We start from the raw sequence: 15112 nt of genomic DNA on the forward strand, positions 1-15112 counted from the left end.
ATACATCGGATATATTAGCTCTTAGATATAAGAGCAGTGTGGCTCCATTGTGCCTCAGATTTGTACTCATTCTATTTGTTTTAACATAAATCCAGGATTGCAATTTACTAATTTAAGGAAGAATTAGGAATAAGTGTGACTTAGGAGTTCAATTCCCATCACAACTCAAAGATTCTATGATACACTTCTAATGCTAAATAAATTCTACACATGCAAATGTAATCTTAGTAAAGTACACTAAAATGATGGGGAAAATCTTTTAAAGGAACCTAAATGTCAGATTTTTTTAAACAAGTTATGAGAACATGTCTATATTAGTATCAGTCTCAACATTGTAAATTCAATGGTAATTTCTAAGAACCATTCTGTATTCTCTGGTGACAATTTTATTCCTATCCTATCTAACTTCTGTCCCATATAAGTACTAAAGGTAGTCAAATTATTTTGGTAAGGCATTTTTAGATAAGATTTTGCCATATAACTCAGACTGCCATTAAGCTTTCAATTATCTTGCCTCGACCTCCTAAGTGCTGGGAGTTACAAGCAGGTGCCATCATACCTGTTTTTAAATTTTCATTTTTATATTTTGAGAATCCATAAGTCATATGTAGGGGTTTAAAAATCATGAATTAAGATAAATAATAAAAAAAATATTTTGTGCCATAATAGTTTACCTCGAGTCTATTCTCAGGCAGATAAGAATGTCCAGACAAGTAAGGAAACAGCATCTTTTCACTTTATGCTCTGGAATCTAGCATAAAGTGAAGGGTGCTTAATGGACTGATGTATTTCCTACCAAGTCAAGTTTAAACTCCTCAGGGTAATGCACAGGCATGCTGTCGTCTGAAGCACTCTTGTATGGACATGTTAGTATAGCTGTGTCTTTAACACATAGATATATAAAGTCCCGTGAGATGCCACAAGCCCATTCAATCTGGCATTCTCGACAAAAGACATTGTTCTTCCTTGATACACTTTAGATACATCTAAGTTGGCAACTTAGAGGCAAGGGTTCTGATAATGTTTTTCCAATAAACTAACTCCTGGCATGAAAAATACTTCCTGGAGCTGTCGATTCTGAACATGAACTTCATACCTCTCTTGTCAAGCTCTAACACGGTACAGCAGAAAAGGCATTGGATTTGGGATCTGGGCTCTAGTCCACCTCTGCCACTTACCAGCCATGTGACTTGGGGCAAGGTCAGTCTCCTCATCTGTAAAATGGGGATACATTATCTCATTTCATACTCACAAGAAACCCTGTAACGTATGTCAAATTGTCTAGCACAGTGCTTGGAACAGAGCAGACACTTAACATATTAGCTCCCCTCCCTTTATGTCTGAAAGACAGTGTTCCAAATTATACTTACACTCTATGTAACTAACAGGTTTATAACACTACCAATGATTTTTCCCATTAGAAGTTCCCCTTCTAAGAAGTCTGATGGCTCAAACAAAGTGTATGAATCCTAGTCCTTTAGGGAAACAAGTCAGATACAAAAACAAAGAAATAAGGAACAAATATCCCTCACACACTTATTTTGATAACTTCTGGAGAAAAATTATTTGTCAATACCTCCAAAGGATTGTCATTTTGTTTAATCATTTATCTACCGAGGTGCATACTGCTTGAATACAAGGGGCTTTGTTGGCTTGCTTTGGTGTCTGGGGACAGGGCCGTGAACTCGTACTTCTGCTTCAGCCTCTGGAGTCCTGTGATCATCGACATAAGCCACCATGCCTACTGGAGTCTCCACCTTTATGTCATCTCACTCAGCTTAAGAACACCGCAGTAAACCTGGGCATGGTGGCACATGCCTGTAATCTCAGGACCTGGGAAGGCAGGGACAGGCAGATCTCTGTGAGTTTGAGGCCCACCTGGTCTACAAATGGAGTCCAGGACAGCCACGGCTACACAGAGAAACCTTGTCTCAAAAAAACTAAAAAAAAAAAAAAAGAGTACCCCAGAGTAAATAGTAGGGGTAACTCAGCAGTCATACTTGTAACTAAGAGTGACTTTTCCAATGCTCCGAAGAGCTACCAGCATCTCCCTCACCTCTCCCTCAATTTCCTGTCTCTTAAACAGCACATCAATGATCCTAGTTCCCAAATCAGGCCTCTCCATGCCTTGTGTCCCACCTGTCAGAAAATTCCCCTTTCTATCGCTCCTTCTTCTCTAGGAAAATGGAATCTTACATTAAAGTGACTATGCAAGCAGTGAGAATTTTCAACTGTGTCTAAAGTCTTATATTATACAGACCATACAGAATTAAATCATTACATGTTTTCAAATTAAGGCCAGAAAAAAATCTCAGGGTGTGAAAGTACTTGTTATGCAAACCTGACAACCTGAGTCTGATCCCCTGATGGAAGATAAGAACCACCTCCTCAAATCTGCCCTCTGACATCCAAATGTATGCCATGGCATGAGTTGCTCATGTGCTCACACATGCTCGAACACACACACACACATACACACACACATACACACAACACACAAACACAACCCTGCACACACACAAACTAATAAATAAAAAATTTTAAATATTTTCAGCTTTTTTATTTATTGAGGTATAGTTAACAATTTTAAATTATATATATATATATATATATTTATTCAAGGTATATACTGATACTTTGACATGTTTATATACAATATGAAATAATTACCATCTTCAACCCAAGTTACACATAAAGGGGCTTCTTAGGTTGTTTATTCAATGAAAGTCTTGTTTGTTTGTTTGTTTGTTTATTTTTCAAGACAGAGTTTCTGTGTAGCCTTGACTGTCCTAGACTCAATTTGTAGACCAGGCTGGCCTCAAACTCACAGCAATCCACCTGCCTCTGCCTCCCAAGTGCTGAGATTAAAGGTGTGCGCCACCACACCCAGCTCAATGAAAAATTTAAAAGTCAAGAAATCTATGAAAAAGACAGGAAATTGTGAATAGTGAAATTTAAGTTCTACAGGAAGAAAAATGCCCTATTGCCTTATCAGAACTTAAAGTGGTACTAGCTTCATTTTATACATTTTAAAGGTTGTGTCTTGCATGCTGTTATGATCCATACTCCATTAGCATTTATTGATCAGTGTCAGGTGAACTTGAGAGCAGCATAGTACAGTAGAGCAGAACCAGAGGATTCTGAAGACCTGAGCTACTTCAGAGCTGGCTAGCTTTGTAACAGGGAGAGGTCCTGCCTACCCTCTCCTGCATTCAGCTAGTATGTGGCCTGTTTGACCAGAGAGCATAGTGTAAAGTGCCTCTCCTTTTCCAGTGCTTCATGTGGCTTCCTCCATGCGGGCCTCCAGTGCGTCAATCTGTATGATCTTCCTGTGTCTCCTTTACAATCTGAGTACTTTGCTAGCTCTTTAACTTATGCTTTAATTTATGCTTACATAAACTATATTTTACATATAAATGCAAAAGTGTTGGCATGGTTACTTTATTAGGCAATAGGTTCATATAGGAAAATGAGACAGGAAAAAGTAAAATAACTATCCCAAACATTGCGTTAAAATGTATTTGCCAAGTGGAGACAGCATAGTGGCTATCCTGTGAGCTTTGAAGCCTTATGGAGCTCAGAGCAGGTTATTCTTCTGTCTACTTCCAATACACGTATCATTTGCTATAATACCAACTTGAAAAGTTAAACCCTAATCAAAATCATCCCTTTATGTCAAATTTTCCTAACAGAAATCACAAAAGTGGTATGTATCCCTGTTCACCTGCATCAAACACTAAGATACTATTTCCCAAATCCGAATAGTTGAAAAGTTTGTTTTTGACAATTCTAAAAACCCCTCTTGAATATAAGTTATTACAATCCAGGGTCTAAGACAAGAAATTTGGCTCCTAACATAATCAATTCCAAATAAAAACAAAAAAAGATAACAAATTTACATTACACCAAACAGAATCAACAATACCATTATTTTATTTGATTCAGTGATCCTATTAGAAATGCTATAAAGACTTTTTGGGGCCAGTCATTAACATAAGAAGCCTGATTTGGGTCCAAATCTCAGGCATATACTATAGACTATAGGTCATAAAATCAATTTCACAAGTCAAGCTAACATTTAAAACAAAAAACAAAATATGATAGGAAAATTGTCTTCTCTGTCTTACTCTTCTGTTTAAAACTTGCTTTATAGAATAAATTCAGAGTGAGGCACATATGCCACTGTATCATGATATAAAATGCTGATTATGGTCAAAAATTTCTAAGTCCCTGATCAAATCAGTTTCCTCAGCTTGACAACCCAGACTATCCCAGAGACAAGAACTCAAAGGTGTGCTGCTAAGAGCCTCTTGGCTACACTGCTGAGAATGTTCTTAAATAAGGTGCTGCTTTTGCTCATTAATAAAAAGGACATAAACTTCACTTATTGTTTTCAATATGGCACCTTTTCAAATGTCACTGTTGCCAGAAGTAGTGACAGATTCAGAAAATAATTATTTACAAACTACAGTCAGTTCTTGTGAAAAAATGTTCCATATTGTTCAACATTTATAAGTTTTAGTATTTTTGAAATTTTAAAATTTGAAACCGTGGCTTAGTGCTGGTAAATCAAACTATAAGAGAGTGATTCAGCAGGGCGTGGTGGCGCACGCCTGAAATTCCAGCCCTCAGAGAGAAAGGCAGGCTGATTTCTGTGAGTTCAAGACCAGTCTGGTCTACAAAGTCAGTCTAGGACAGCCAAGGCTATACAGAAAAACTCTGTCTTGAAAAACCGAAAAGAAGAAGAAAAAGAAGGAGGAGGAGGAGGAAGAAAGTGATTCAAAGATGATATATTCATTCTAACAAAATAAGTGTATATGAATATGTAATTCACAATGGCTAAAAATTTAATATAAATCCATTATTCACCTTTAAATATACTTAGTATTTTGATTACTCTATGTTATTGTGTCACTATTCTCTCCTGCTATGAAAGTCAAGTGGTGAATAGAAATGTAAATTTTAATTAAAAGAAACCAACAATTTCTCTAAAATAAACCATGCATTTTAAAAATGTCCTTGATCTTAGGCTCACACTATAAGGTCTGGTTATTTTAGGTCCTCAGGCATCCCAGAGCTGCTGCAATCAGCAACACATCTACAGACTTCATAGAAAGCACCAATGACAAACCCACAGCTCCCAAAGACCATCTCAGAAACAAAGCAATGGCACCAATGACAAACCCACAGCTCCCAAAGACCATCTCAGAAACAAAGCAATGGCACCAATGACAAACCCACAGCTCCCAAAGACCATCTCAGAAACAAAGCAATGCAAGCTTTTCTTGTTCTAGTGTTTCAGCCCAGGAGGAAGGCTGGGCCCCAGTGACTCTAAAGAGCTGAAGTGTGGGGAAGTCATGTAAGCCACCTCATTCTCAAGTCAACTGCAAGTTCAAAACTGGGTTACAAATGAATCCAAATGAATAAACAATGTTGTAACCGCACAAAGGTCATTGGTAACTCAGTATTTCAAAATCACTTATCTATAAGAAAAGCAAAACCCAATGAACTTACTACAAAGCTGTAAAGGCTAAGGAAACAGTGACAGACAAGCATGTCCCCGACAGGGCACTAGGGGGCCCTCTAAATCCCAAGTTCCTATAGATCTAGCAAGCATCAAAACCCAGCCTAAATATAGCCCACTTGTCACTAGGCAGGTGCAGGGGCAGCCTCTCAGGACGAGAGACTTTCCCACTAAGCTTGCCAAACAGCCCCTGAGCTGTGCTTGTCCTAGCATTACAGGTGCCCTGACTATCTCCATCTTCAAGCAGATACTTACCACAAGAGAAATGCTTAAGTCAGAGAAACAGAGGACGCTGCCCAAGCCTGAGGCGGTGGTGAACTAGTTAACAAACTTGCAATCTGTCCGCCCGAGCTTGACAAAGCAGAAAGGAACTGACTAAATCACAACATGACTCGGAGCTGACGTCAATGTGCAGCTCACTTGGAGTTTAACTTTTCCACTTCCCCGCTGAAACACGATTCCAGGAAATGTAATGACGTCAGCCCTTTGAACTCAATTAGCTGAAGAGCAGAGCATTTTTTAAAGGCAGGAGGAAAGATCTAGCTGGAAAACAGCCATTCTTAGCGCACTGTTTTCCCCTATCCCGTGTGGAGCTAGCCAGTACCTAGTAGCTCAAACATGGCCATCAGATATTTTAACTGGTAGCTAGTTTGAATTTGCAACAGGTTGCAGATAAAAATGTTAGCTTATTTTAGTGAGGCGGAACGGCTAGATACGAGTAGAGGGAGGGAAGAGAAAGGCAGGGAGAGGGACGCAGATCACTGCCTCAGTCAACAGAGCAGTAAAGCCTGGAGCAAAGATACAATCAATCGCACTGTAAAGAAACAATCACAACCACTGGCTTTAGAAAGCAGGCGGAACGTGCAGACGCGCACGAAAAGAAACTTCTGTACAAACAACTAGGAAATCACACTTCCTAAAACACACAGAAGTTCCTAAATACTCCTAAACTCTGTATTAAAACAGAACACTGCAGAACGAATATAAAGCCCCCCCCCCTTAAGTTCTTACCAGTTTCCTCCCCAGTTACAGCCATGTTGGGCTTTTGCATACAGTGGTCTTGCTGGCCGTACCACAGTCCAAAATAAAGTGTTCCAAACTAGCAAGCATGTGTAAGATAAGTAGGAGTACTGACATCACAGTGACATCACCAGCCTATCACTGCCATCAATTTGCTTTGTCACACAGCAGCTCACTGAAACCAAAGCCCTGTAAAAAACGCTTCCTGTAATAAGCCATCCAAATGTGCTTGTTTCTCACTTTTGACATAAAAATCTTTTCAACTGGACTCTGGCAAAGAAAAAAGAAAGGCAAGAAGGCAAGAAAGAAAGGTAGGTCACAGGGCTGTAGCTCGTGGAGCTGTGGAGACACGGGGAGAAATGAGCCCCATCTGTTCCTCAGAACTAAAAGAAGGAAGTACTTGCAGATTCACATTCCGGGGACTGAACAAAAACTCCTGACAGTTGATGCAGAAAAATGCATTTCACTGACACTTACCAAGCTGCCTTCACTCAGTTACTTTCATTTGCTGTCACAGCACTCAATCCAGCTGTTCCCAGAGTGAGCAGGAACATGCTCGGCCCCACCTGCAGTGAGTCTAGACACTCATTCGTGCCAAAGCAGCCTCCTTTACTGCCATGCTAGTGTGAACCTGCTGCTTTTTCATCCATAGAAATAGAAATGTGTGATTCACTGTAATACCTTGAGGTTTAGTGATTTTTAAAATTCATAGCTAAAATTATTATTCATATTTTTAAATGCCAACTTTTATTTGGATCACTTGATGAGACTTCATCACATGAAAAGCTGGATAATAACTGAAATTTTAACAATACCAAGGCCACAATACCATATGCCACAAAGTTGGCATATGTTCTGAGGCATACCAGGCTTCACAGCCTGGAATACTTTGTCACCTTTACTGAAAACTAACAAACAAACCCTGACATAAGACCTTCTTCCCACCCAACCCCCCAGTGGGTTGTGAAAATCCATTCTCTTATATCATTAAAACTCAACCTGACTTTATATTAATGATGTGTTTATGTCATAATTTCTTTTCTTTGAGCCAGGGTCTCACTGTGGAACTGGCCTGGAACTTAGAGTTCCACCTGCCTCTGCTCCTGTGTGCTGGGATTAAAGGTATGCACCACCACATGGGACGCAGTGATTCCTTTTAATTGGTGTATTTTTACTTCACTCAATTGAGCATTGTGCAGTGAAGGCAAGGACTTTATGTGTAGGCTCTGATAAGGTTACCACAGGGCATAAACTGTCTGTCCATGTCTCTACTAATTTTGTGGAGCCCTGGCAATGAGACTGGAACTGCAGCTGACGAGTAAAGAAGCTGTCGTGGGACAGCACCAACATCACAAACTATGCGTATAAATGGGCGGGCGGCAGAGGGCCCAGGAGAGGCTGCATGGGGAGAGGCGTGTGCTACCGAGCAGGGCAGCCGGAGTCTGATCACCAGGGCCTTTCTGGTCAAAGGGGAGAACTAACTGCTGCAAGTTTTCCTCTGACATGTATGTGATGTACCTATGCTCACACAATTTTTTTTAAACTTTTTTTTTTCAAGACAGGGTTACTCTGTGTAGCCTTGGTTGTCCTTTGTAGACCAGGCTAGCCTTGGACTCACAGAGCTCCGCCTACTTGTGCATCCCTGGGTGTTGGGATTACAGCCATGCACCACTGTGCCATGGGGGATGGGTCATTTCTAGAGTGAGTATTGTGATTAGGAAAACTTTAATACAGTCCTAAGCTAAACTGTTGGTCTGACCTTACAACAGCATTCCCAGGGATAGAAGATTTTTTTTTCTTCTTTTTTGACTAGGGCCTCCATCTGTATCCTTGAAATTGATAATTCCAAGGGTTGGGATTATAGGCATATGCCACCATATCGCTTCCATTTGAAAAATATTTACATGTATTGCATGACAGAGATCTTGCCAGACACTAAAGGCTAGAATGCAAATGGAACTTACTATTGAGGCAGGACACGGAGTGACAGGACATGTGACCTATTACCTAAGAAGGTGCAGTGGGAACTGTGGAGTTGCCTAGGCCAGATCTGAAAGATCAGGCAAGTCTTCCTGGAGGAGGTGTTCTCTAAGATGAAACCTGAATAACGTATAGAAGCTGAGGAATGGGTGCCTGTCAGGACAAGGAGTAAACATGAAGGCTGTGGAGAGGGAAAGGCCTCTCAGAGGAAATGAAACAATCAGTGGCGAAGGCCTGTGAGGGGGCAAGAGGGAGAGGTAGGCTACACAACGGATGTCTAAGTTTGCCTACACATAACAAACCTTCACTGACATTCTGAGTGTAGTCCGGCACCATGCTACAGAGCAAATGTGTATGCAGCTCCTCATTCCTGTGTGGAAAGCCTAACCCCAGTGCAACAGTATGGAGAGGAATTAGGTGTTGAAAGCAGAGCTCTTCTGTGTAATGATTTTATTCTAATTAAAACATCCCTTCTCTTCCTCTAGTGGTAAGATGAGGCCCCTAAGATTTACAAGTAAACAAAGGTCTCCCAGATGCTCCAGAACTGTATGGCTTATGAGGCCCTCCTCATGGTTATGACTGCTCAGGTAGTAATGGTTGCTGAGCAGAGGGGACTCCCCCTGCAGAGCTGCCTGCAGGATGGGCAGGGAACACCAGGCCATCACCTGGGCTGAGGTATCTTTTCTGTGATGCAACTGCATTTGTTCCCTCGCTCTGAAAAGTAACCTCCCCGCCCCCTGCACCCCTGAAAGCAACCCCAATTAACCCACTGATTCACCGTGCCAGACTTTGGTAGAATCACCCCACTGTCAACACTGCTGCCGAGCTTGGTTAACAGACATTTGTTTGTGTCTCCCAAGTACTGTTATATAACGAGCTTTCATAAATGGGTTCAGTGTTCTTAACCAGGCCCTAAGAGCCCCCTGCTCTTTTCCACCTTGTAAGAAGACGGAGGCGATGGCTATGTGTGAGTCCGCAGGCATTCCCTAGGCACTGCTTCTTAGACTCCCCATCTCCAGAGCCACACACACCCCGATGTGAACTGTGAAGGCATTCCATTGTGACAGTGTTACGTCTCAACAGATGAAGGGAATGTTTAGGTGAAATGCTGGGACATCCACTTTAGGCTGCGGAAACTGAAGGACATAATTTAGAAGCAGAGATACTAGAGATAATGTCTCACTTGTACAAGTATTTAGTGGCCCCCTGCATCATTAGAAGGTGGTGAAAAGGATTTGAATGAAACTTGAGGTAGTGTTCCCCCAAAACTGATCCAGGAACAGACCTCTGCCCCAGCATGATCAGGAGCATTGAAAAGGTGCTACAGGTGTCAGCACCAAGAGGTGCAGGTGGAGAGGTTTCTTTTCAGAGCAAGGGAACAAATGCAGCTGCATCACAGAAAAGGCATCTCAGCCCAGGTGATGGCCTGGTGTTCCCTGCCCATCCTGCAGCAGCTCTGCAGGGAGAGTTGTGGTCATTCAGACCACAGGGACAGCTGCCTGGCTAGGATGACGACAGGAAGGAGGGAGAAATGAAAACCTTTTCACTACCCATGGGGATAGGGAGGGGTAGGAAGAGTGAAGGGTAACTCCTGGGTTTTTAGCTTAAAAACAACAGAAACAGAAAAAGCAAAAGAAGAGGCTGAAAAAACTGTTTAGTCCATAAATGCTTGCCATACCAGTTTGAGGGTCCCCACAAGTTTGGTCCCCAACACGCATGTAAAAAAAAAACTAGGCCTGGTACATGCCTACAATCTCAGCAGTTGGAAGGCAGAAATCCACCCAAACCCAGAATTGTATACGTGTATATCCCATACATAGAAGTGAAATAAAATAGGTTTGAAACTTGTGGAAAATGATTTTTAACCCCAAAAGCATAAATATATATTTATCTAACCCCCAAAGCATGATTAGATAGATAGATAGATAGATAGATCGATAAAGGAAAAGTTTTAAAATGTATCAATTTTGTGGATTTAATCCATTTAAAACAGGTGACATGAGAAGAAAGGACTATTCTTTATTAATTTACACAAACAAACAAGGTTCAGGAGCATAGGAAAAACTTAACAAATGGTTTTAATTTTAATGTAAGAAAAATATTAGTTTTACTTATATTAAATAAACTTAATATAACTATATTAAATACATTGAATATAAGAAAACTATTTTCACCCCATAAAATGCTACCAATTTTGTTCTTTTTTCCCCCTGGTCTTTGTTCTATTGTTTGTTTTCTGGGGGACAGGATGTCTCAATAGAATCCTGGCTGGGTCCTCTTTAGTCTAGGTTAGTTTAAAACTCAGAGTAGTCAGGCATGGTGGCACAAGCCTTTAATCAGGGAAGCAGATGCAGGTGACCTCTGGGAATTTGAGGCCAGCCTGGTCTACAAAGACAGTCAAAGACAGCCAGGGCTACACAGAGAAACCCTGTCTCGAAAAAGTAAAAACAAAACAAAGCAAAAAAACCCCAAAACAAACAAAAAAACTTGAGAAATCCTATTTCCTTAGCCTCCCAAGTACTGGAATTACTGACATGCACTGTCATCCCCAGCCTCATTCTTTCATCTTACTTTAAGGATAGATTTATTTGGTTGCTTTTTGCAGTTATTATTGCTATTGTTTATATGTGTTTCTGTATCTGTGTAGAGTGTATGTGCATAGGTATGTGTGTGGCCAGTTGGCTTCCTCTGAGTCTCTGCCAGTTTCTTTGAGGTAGGATCTCTTTTTGAACCTGGGGCTCCTGTTTTCTCAGCTAGGAAGGAAGTCAGAACGCCTCAGAAACAGCCCCCCACCCCAGCATCCTCTCTGGAGCTGTGGTTACAGGCATGTGCATAGCACCTGACTTGCTCAGTCCTCCTGATTGTGCAGCAAGCACTCTTAACCCCTGAGCCACCTCCACAGACCTTTTCAGACTCCATATACTTCTTATTATACCTCACACTCATTTCCCAAGTCCTTAAGAGTGAAGGGATTCAGCAACTAGGCATAGTGGTACAGGCCTGGAATCTCAGCACTCAGGAAACTGAGGCAGGGGAATTGCTTAAGTTCTAGGTCAGCTGGCCAATATTTCCAAGAATAAAGAACAGACATTACTTTTCTTAAAATGTGTGTAGTGTATTCTAAACAAATAGACCTAAAAGATTAGAATTACAACATGATCTTTAAGTTGTATTAAATACATGTTTTATAGTTAACATAAGCACAGCTGAATGAAATTAAAGTAATATATAACCCAGTTTGAACTAAACTAGGAGGTAACATAAAACATAAAAACAGGTCACATCCTGTTTTAATTCACTCCAGATGTCTTTCTTAAGAACTAGAATGGGGGGCCGGGCAGTGGTGGTGCACACCTTTAATCCCAGCACTCGGGAGACAGAGGCAGGCAGATCGCTATGAGTTCAAGGCCAGCCTGGTCTACAAAGTTACTCCAGGACAGCCAAGGCTACACTGAGAAACCCTGTCTCAAAAAACAAAAAACAAACAAACAAACAAAAAAAATCGAACTAGTATAGGGTAGGCTGAGTATTGCTAGGAATTAACCTGTCTTGTCAAAGTGTCCTCGCTTTTGTCACAGACAGAACTCTGTCTACAAATGGGCAAGCTTGGATGCAGGCAGAGTCCATGACCAAACTCTGCAAAGAGATAGTAAACAAGTCCTCACTAGTTCCTGCCTCGTGAATACGTCTGTCAGAGATATAGGGCCAGAAGGCTGGAGATGATGCTCCACCATTATAGCAAGTTTTGGGTGACTGTTCAGGCAGCAAACTGTCTCTGTCATTTTTTTCATTTTGGAAGCTGCTAACCTGCACTTCTGGTTTTCTCAGGCAATTAAGTTTTACTCCTTCTCAAGTCTCTGATGGGGTTAAAGACCAGATGGTTTAGTCTTAAAATTAAGCTTAGTTGTTTAGGGGTTAAGATGTTTTTAGGTCTAGACAGATGTTTTAAATTGATAGAGATGATATGATAGATATTTATTTACATTCAGAATTTTAGACTCATCAAGATAGGAAATATGTTTTCTTCAAGACTGCCAAAGACAAATAGCCAAAACACTATGAATGTAACACTTATATAATTCTGATTGTTTCGTGATTCTTCTTTCTGTAAGTAGTTTATTTTATATATATATAATAATATAAATGTATATGTAAAAAAGAAATATAATTAAAAAAAGAAAAAACATGAAATTAAAAAACTAGAATGAGGACCTTCCACACTAAGAAGAATGTAAAGGATGTAAAGAAAAAAAAATCAGCATTTGTTTTTCTATGAGTTGTGTGAAAATCCAACCTGAAGAAATAAGATAGGAAAAAACTCATTCAAGGTATCACTGACTATATACATAAAAATTAATAGAAATATATTAGAGGCCGATGAGATGGCTCAGTGAGCAGAGAATTTCCCGCACAGGCCTGAGAAACTGACTCTGATCTCCAGAACCCACATAAAATGTGAACAGAGATAACTGACTCCACAAAGTTGTCCTCTGATCTCCACATACATGCCATAGTGTGAACACTGCACACACACACACACACACACACACACACACACACACACACACACGACCCGCACAAAATAAACGAAAATTTAAAAATTCAAAATACATTTGGTACATGTTACACAAAATGAAAACTATTCACTTAATTTAAAAACGCATTCATGTTCCCACCTCCCCTTGTTTTATCACGCTGCTCTGAATTACCCTTTCTTCAGTCAGTGAAAGCCATACTTTATTTTCTCTGCAGTATAAACATTCCTTTCAACTTTTTAACGTGTCTCCCATCCCTCCTAAAAATCTGCCCGTGTATTTCACAACACTACAGATAGTCACTAAAAGGTGTGACATGGAAACCCACAGGTATTCTAAACGTATTAGATTAATAAAATATACCTTGAACAACAACCTGGCTGCCTGGCACAAAGAATTGTTGTGTGCCATCAGCTGATTGTGCCGCATACTGTACAATTGTAGCACCTGGCGGAGGAGCTCCTGAATTTGTCATTGTTAATGCCTGGAGTCCCTGAACACCATCAGATCCTGGGTTAGATATCTGGATTGTTCCACCTTGCGCTATAGCAACTTAATAGAAAAAGAGAAGAAATATTAGATAATTCTGAATTAATTTAGCCATATTGGGAGAATACATATATTCTATACACTACAACACTTCCACTATTACTTTTCTAAGTAGGACTAATAAAGGAGCATTAGCTTCTTCATCATGGGGTGAACTTTGTAAAAGATTATCAACACAAATATATTTTAGTTTGGTTTTACTGTTAAGTGTATTCTGCATTCAGAAATTTTTTATTTCTAGACTCCACAAAATTTTCTTTCCAGGGATCCATTCCATTCAATTATTATTTTATTATTTTTCATGTGTTTAGATGTTTTGTCTACACGTGTATCTGTGCACCACATACATCCTTGGTGTCTGTGAAGGCCAAAGGAGGGCATTGGATACCCTGGAACTGGAGTTACACAGCTGTGAGATTCCCACGCAGGTGCTGGCAATCTATTGTGAGGCCTCTGGAAGAGCAGCCCATGCTATCAACTACTAAGCCAGCTCTCCAGGAACCTCCACTAAATGAATTAAGAGGAGAATGAAGAGGCAGATAGAAAGTCCAGCTTGAAAGTATTACCTATTCTTTCAAAATTTTTGGTTATAAACAACATTCTTCTGAGAATTAGAAAATGGTCACTGCAATTACATTAGGCTTGTACTTTAAATAACCTAACTAAATTTCTAAGTTATTGTCCAAATATAAGGCAGGTTTAAAAAAAAAAAAAACGATTTATTTATTCATTATGTATACAGTGTTCTGCCTGCATGTACACCGGCAGGCCAGAAGAGGGTACCAGGTCTCACCACAGATGGTTGTGAGCCATTTAGTGGTTGCTGTGAGTTGAACTCAGCATCTTTGGGGGAACAACTAGTGCTCTTAACCTCTCAGCAATCCCTCCAATCCATAAGGCGGTTTTAAGAGCTGAGGGTGTAGAGCGCATATGCAGATCACACACTAGGCACAAGGTTCAGCCCCAAGCATTCACACAAAGGAGGGAAAGGAGGAAAAAGAAAGGAAGGAGAAAGTAAGGGGAAAAAAGGAAGAAGGAAGGCATTTAAGGAGCTTGCAACTCTGAGTTAAAGGTTTCAAACTACAATTACAAAATTTGAATTTTCTCTTTTTTTGGAGACAAGGTCTCATGTATCCCATGTCTCTACAGTGAACTCACGTGCTAGCCAAGGATGACCCGCTTCTGCCCACGTGGTGCTGGGATTACAAGCTGCAACGTTATGCGCAGTTCCCTGAAGCGACAGGGACTGAGCCCATGGCTTGTGCTTTGGGAGCATACCCTTTATAAGGAGAACTACATCATCACCCTCAGAACTGAGTTTTTCAACAACACAGTATCAGGCTCTGGGGCAGTTATTAGAATCCTGAGATAAGTACCAAATTACTTTTTTTCCTATTTTTGTCTTACTTTCTTACTTTTTGGTATTGTTTGTTTGGTTTTGAGACAGGATTTCTCTGTGTAGCCTTGGCTATCCTGAATTCGCTTTGTTGGCCAGCGATCTGGT

At 40.4% G+C, this 15112-nt stretch overlaps 1 protein-coding gene across 18 annotated transcripts in view; it reads right to left on the reverse strand.

Moving 5' to 3' along the window:
- The window catches only part of CREM (cAMP responsive element modulator), an 81566-nt gene that overhangs the window by 8594 nt on the left and 57860 nt on the right, over window positions 1–15112 (reverse strand). For 11 of the 18 annotated variants that reach the window (XM_084782003.1, XM_084781994.1, XM_084782004.1 and 8 more), the window contains 2 exons: window positions 13423–13611; window positions 1179–1214 (listed from right to left, as the gene is read on the reverse strand). The exons of 1 other annotated variant lie outside the window; for it this stretch is intronic. In XM_084782003.1, the coding sequence (XP_084638129.1) occupies window positions 1179–1214; window positions 13423–13611 (225 nt within the window). Of the gene's footprint in view, window positions 1–1178; window positions 1215–5779; window positions 5970–6535; window positions 6924–13422; window positions 13612–15112 lie in introns of those variants that run through there. 6 more of the 18 variants (XM_084781997.1, XM_084781996.1, XM_084781999.1 and 3 more) reach the window with 6 other exon arrangements.

Source organism: Acomys minous, assembly GCF_964271855.1.
Source record: "Acomys minous genome assembly, chromosome: 5".
Lineage (NCBI taxonomy): Eukaryota > Metazoa > Chordata > Mammalia > Rodentia > Muridae > Acomys > Acomys minous.